This window comes from Marmota marmota, unplaced genomic scaffold, assembly GCF_001458135.2.
Source record: "Marmota marmota marmota unplaced genomic scaffold, marMar, whole genome shotgun sequence".
Taxonomy (NCBI): Eukaryota; Metazoa; Chordata; class Mammalia; order Rodentia; family Sciuridae; genus Marmota; species Marmota marmota.
The window spans coordinates 5,422,333-5,427,600 of NW_026000026.1; the positions used below are offsets into that span (position 1 = coordinate 5,422,333).

General features: G+C 58.1%; 1 protein-coding gene across 29 annotated transcripts in view; it reads right to left on the minus strand.

Annotated features, from left to right (window-relative positions):
- Window positions 1-226: 226 nt before the first annotated feature.
- The window catches only part of Zmynd8 (zinc finger MYND-type containing 8), a 97,478-nt gene continuing 92,436 nt past the window's right edge, over window positions 227-5,268 (minus strand). For 21 of the 29 annotated variants that reach the window (XM_048810805.1, XM_015479205.2, XM_015479259.2 and 18 more), the window contains 2 exons: window positions 2,091-2,174; window positions 227-592 (listed from right to left, as the gene is read on the minus strand). In XM_048810805.1, coding sequence (XP_048666762.1) covers window positions 453-592; window positions 2,091-2,174 — 224 coding nt within the window. In that variant the 3' untranslated portion in view covers window positions 227-452. The remainder of the gene's footprint in view (window positions 593-2,090; window positions 2,175-5,268) is intronic. The other 8 variants (XM_048810812.1, XM_048810814.1, XM_015479243.2 and 5 more) reach the window with 1 other exon arrangement.

Here is a 5,268-nt window from a genome sequence, read left to right on the forward strand (position 1 = left end):
TAGGCATCCGCAAGGGGCCACCGGCGTGGCGTGCTGTGGACAGACACAGGACAACGCTGGCTTCCCCAAGTGCCGAGGGTGAGGCTGTGCAGCAGCAAGCCCAGGCCCGGCCCAGGACTGCTGTGCCCACCGGGCTGGCCCAGGAGCGCGTGCCCCGAGGGCGGGCTGCCCGTCCGTCCGCCTCCGCAGTCAGCATTCCTTTCGTTGTGGGGTGTTTTTTTTTTTAAACTTGTTTTTCTTTTTTTATAAGTTAAAGTCGATACAAATATAAAAAGGGAAGGTGCTCTAGTTCAGTGACATCCACAAATTGTACATTATTTACACCTACAGCAGCGGCCCCTCCCGCGGCCCTCCCGAGCCTGAAGGGGTCCTTCTCCGTCTCCGCCGATTCCTACTTCCCTGGCGTCCGCGGTCCTCCCCCGTGGGACGGGCGGTCTGGTCACAGCTTGCCCCTAGTCCCAGAAGGCGTCGAGCCGAGACTCTTTCGGGATGAGGCTCTTGGCGCTGGAGCCGGCGCCGAGCTCGGAGCGGGCCGACCCTCGCTTCTCTTCGCCGCCGCCCCAGCAACTGGACTTGCTGCTCCGGGAATGGTCTGCGGAGGGAAGGCACCGGTCAGCACCCCGGCCCGCTCCGCCGGCCACGCGCTCTCGTAGCCAGGGAGCCACCTTCTCCTCCCCACCCCGTACGCCATGGACGGTCCATCTCCCCCAGTCTGTGGCTCTCTAGAATGCAGAGGTGGAACTTAGGACCTCTAGCTTAGGATTTTTAGGACTTAACACAGCTGGCTGCAAATCAGCAGGGTGTCAAGGATGAAGATGACTGGGACAGGGCTCAGTCGCCCAGGAAGGATCTCCTGAGCCAGACCTGTACCCTCACTACGCCCCGAGCACCCCTGCGTCCAGGCTCAGCCAGGGAGGCAGGCCCTGGGGACTGGCGGGCAGTGTGCGTCCACCCACCGCGGTCCTCGAACCAATCTAGAGGCAACTTGAAAAATAAGACCCATGACCAAATCACAAGTGTCCACCCAAGGGGGAGGATCATAAAAAAGGGACAACTGTGGACTAGAGGGCTAAGCCCACCTGGACGCACAGGCCCAATGGGGGGTCTCAAAAGGATGCAGAACCACAGCAAGACCTAGGATGGCTTCAAGGACACATAGACACAGCACTAGGAAGGGAGCTGAGTGACAAGTGGTGACAGAGAGTCGGAGAGGAGCCAGCGAAGGCCCTCCTCCAGCAGCCAGCTCCCGCGGTGCCTCGGGTCACTTACCAAGTTACTAAGTTCAGACAGATTTTTTTTTTTAAAGCATTCTTGAGGTGAGGGGAGGACACTGGGCTGGAAGGGGTCAGGGATCAAGCTTAGAGGCAGAATCGGGTGGCTGAGGAAGGGACCCTACTATTACCTAACGGGGCTGCAATTCTTACTGCCCAGCAAGAGGCACGTGAGGTAAGTCGAGAGCTCTGTCTCTGGAAGACAAGGGGCAGGAGGGTCGGATGGCAGCGAGTGTCACCAGGAGAGAACTTATTGGCAACTTGTATGGCCGGCCAGAAGGGGGCAGTGTTGTGGCGGACAGAAACGGGGCTGGGGGTGGAGCCTTGATCTTCTGGCCCCTCCCCTCTAGGCATCCCTGGACTTGGAGCTCTTCTGGGGCGTCCCTAAGGGGTGACGCTGCTGGTCATCACTACACATGAGAAAAGTCCCACAAGGCAGTCACCCTTGCGGCTCTGGTGACAACTGGGACCACCAGCTGGGGTCCTGGAAGACCCGGGGCAGCGGGCCGGGCGCAGCCAGGCCACACAGTCTGGCGGAGGGGGCAGAGGGAGTGGGAACGCGGTGGACTCATCCCACCGGCCAGGGAGAGCTGGTGTCTTGGGATCAGATGGAGGCTGACCCTCCAGAAGCCCAGCCCAGCCAGCTCTCACCCTGAAGCAGCGGGCAGTGGCCTCGAGAGGTGCCACTAAGAAGAAAGTTGCAGAGCGAGGGGAGCCCACGCGACAGGACAGGAGGACACGGCCACAGAGAAACACGGACACACACAGGACGAGGCTTGGCGAGCCGAGCTGGCCGCGGCTGGACAGGGTCATACTTACACTTCTGGGCGGGGTAGTTGGGGTGCGGCTGGTGGTCTGTGGTGGTTGGGGTAGAGGCAGGCTGCTTGTCACACCTTTTGCTAACTGAAGAGATACCAAGGCAGCTCAGAGTCCGTCCCGGGCCAGTTTGGCACAACCCCGAGGGCGCTAGCTCCGGAACCCGCTGGCACCCCGCGCTCCCACCCAGGGCACCGCGGGCCACTGCGGCCTTCAAACACGTGATCAAACCCCAACAGGACCACTGCACACAGCACACGCCACAGGTGGGGGACAAGGCGCCCGGTAACGGAAAGCCACCGGCACTTGATAAGCCCCAGGGTGTCAGGATTTTGAAAGCAAAATCCTCAAAACCTCTGCTAACTGCCTAATCCAACAAGAAGACAGGCAGGCGCTGGACGCCAAGGGAGGAAGGTAGCATCTGGGTCAATGAAGACAGTGGTGACCCGGCCAGGCGCAGGGAGAGGACAGAGGGCACTGGGGGCAGGGGGCAGGGCTGCAGAGGGGCGAGGGCCACTCCTCGCCCACAAATCAAACCTGCAGCTGAAAGAGGCGAAGAGTGGAAGAAAAGGGTCTCAGGGAAATAGCTGGAGTGGTCAGGAGTTTGGTGGAAAAAACTGAAAATAAGATTTGGGGGTGGGGGGACTCCAGGGGCAAGGAAGCCTGAGAAGGACAGGGACCACAGCAGACCAGGGACTCCGCGATGACCCCACCCACCCCAGTCCTGCAGGTGGCCACTGTCCCTTCACCTTTGCAGACTCAGATGGACAAAAGGAGACTTGACCACGGTTACAGAGCAGATGCTCCGGTCCCCAAAAGGGTATGACCGGAAGGAGAGGGAAGGAGATGGGGGTCAAGTGGGGTCAGTGGACGGTGCCTCCAGCAGCAGCACAAGAAGAGGGGGTGTTGAGGACTTGGCCTGCAAGGTAGCCCCAAGTAGTAGCCTAGGTGACACTGGAGGAGGAAGTCACAAGAGGACCTCACCCTTGCCTTTTGTCTAAAAATCAAATCAAGAAATGGAGGTACAGGAGAGGATGCTAATAAGAATCAGAAACAGCAGGAGATGGCTGGAGAGAGACCCCCGTTCTAGTTCCTATTCTCCTCTGTTGGCCCGAGCAGCTGCTTTAGGTAAAATCTTTTTTTTTTTTTTTTTCGGTATTGAGAGACAGGGTCTCACTAAGTTGCTGAAGCTGTCCTTGAACTTGTGATCCTCCTGCCTCATCCTTCCAAGTCACTGGGATTACAGGCATACGCCACAGCACCAGGCTCGGGTACGTCTTAAAGATGAACAGGAGAGGGGCTGGGGTCGTGGCTTAGCGGTAGAGCGCTCGCCTAGCATGCGTGAGGCACTGGGTTCGATCCTCAGCACCACATAAAAATTATTGTGTCCACCTACAACTAAAAAATATATATTTAATAAAAAAAAAAAAAGATGAACAGGGGAGGCCTATGCCACCTACCAAGGGGGCTCACACCCCTACTTAAACCTCTCCTTCCACACGGACGCCTCAGTCCCTCCCGGCACAGGTACTGGAGACAGCTCAGGTGCCCCCTGCACGGTCCACCTCCTGCACATCTCCCATGCACTGACCAGCTAGCCAGATGGGTGAGGGGGCTGGAGATGAGAGTCTTGCTGCTCTGATACAACTCCTCAGCACACGTGGCTTTGGGAAGAAATGAGAGCACTCAGGTCTGCAATCCCACGGGGCCACGGCCCGTGGCCCTGCTGCTCAACACACAGATGTCACCAGTGCCCTGGCACCAAGTACTCCTGTCCTTCCATTTTGACGATGAACCCTCTGGTTGGTACTCCTCCTCTGCCAAAATACCTTTTTTTAATTTTAAAATTAAAAAAAAAAAAAAAATTGGGGGGTACGGGTGTTGGTGGGGCTGGGGACAGAACCCAGGTCCTCACGCATACAGGGCAAGTGCTCCACAGTGGAGCCACACCCCAGCCCTGCTGCCCCTGCCGTCTCTTTCCAAGCCATAAAACGGGGGACCATGTCTCCTTCAGTGTAGTCCCAATCTTCACAAAAAACACCTGGGGGAAGGCCCCTTTAGACATGGAAGTCCTATGAGTCACACCATGATCAAGTGTCTGAGCCACACCCCCAGCCCTTTTCTATTTTGAGACTGGGTTTCACTAAGTTGCTTAGGGCCTTGCTAAGTTTTGAAGCTGGCCTTGAACTTGTGATCCTCCTGCCTCAGCCTCCGGAGTTGCTGGGATTACAGGTGTGGATCACTGCACCTGGCAGAGCTACTGTTAAGTCAACTAAAGTAAAATATGAAGCTCCACTTCTGGTCACAGCTTGAGGGTTCCACAGCCACAGGTGGTTAGAAGCCACCAGTGTGCACAGTGCAGATATAAGACCTTTAGGGTACAACATTCCATTGGCAACGCGGGCGGTGGAGGAGGGAGCACCGAGAGAGAAGCGGATTTAAACACCTAGGGAAGGAGGCAGCTGAGCGGAGAATATGGCTATGACAAAGGACAGGAAGCAAGAAGCGGTCAGACGGTGAAGGTGGCCAGGAGGGAAAGGCAGAGCGTGTCCCCCATGTCACACGGAGGGCAGCAGGAAGGACAGGTGGAGTCTGAGACGGAGCAGGGAACGACGTCACCTCTGCAGGGCAGAATGGGGGCTGGTGAAAGGGGTTTGGAGGGAGGATGAGGCGGCTGAGGCCAGCGATAAGATTAAAGGAGCCATGGGACAGATCTGAGGTCCTGGGGAACTTCCTCCAGCTGCGCCGAGGCTCGGGTGCAGGTGAGGAGTCACGCTGCCAAGCTGAGAAAACAGGAAGGCCGGGGCGCCCGGGGCCTGTGAGCAAGACTGCGGCCCAGGGTTGGGCCCAGACACCAGGCCACGCAGGCCACGCAGGAGGAAGGAGTGGGGGAGCGGGAGGAGGCGCACACCAAGACCAGGGCCACGTCTGCAGCCCCTGTGACCGAGCCCCACGCGCCACGACACAACCACTTCTGACTTCCAACAGCAGTGCTTTGGTCTGGGTCCCGTGGGTGAAGCTCGGGTCTGGGGTCACCTACGTCCTGGCTCGGCAAACACTCTCCAAGTGACTCGGGCCTCCGGGTCGGCTTCTCTGGGCTTCTCCCCCAGGCACTGGGCGTGACCAGGAGTGCAAGTGCCTCCTGTCCTTCAGGAAGCACCAGGGAGCACTCCTCTGCCAC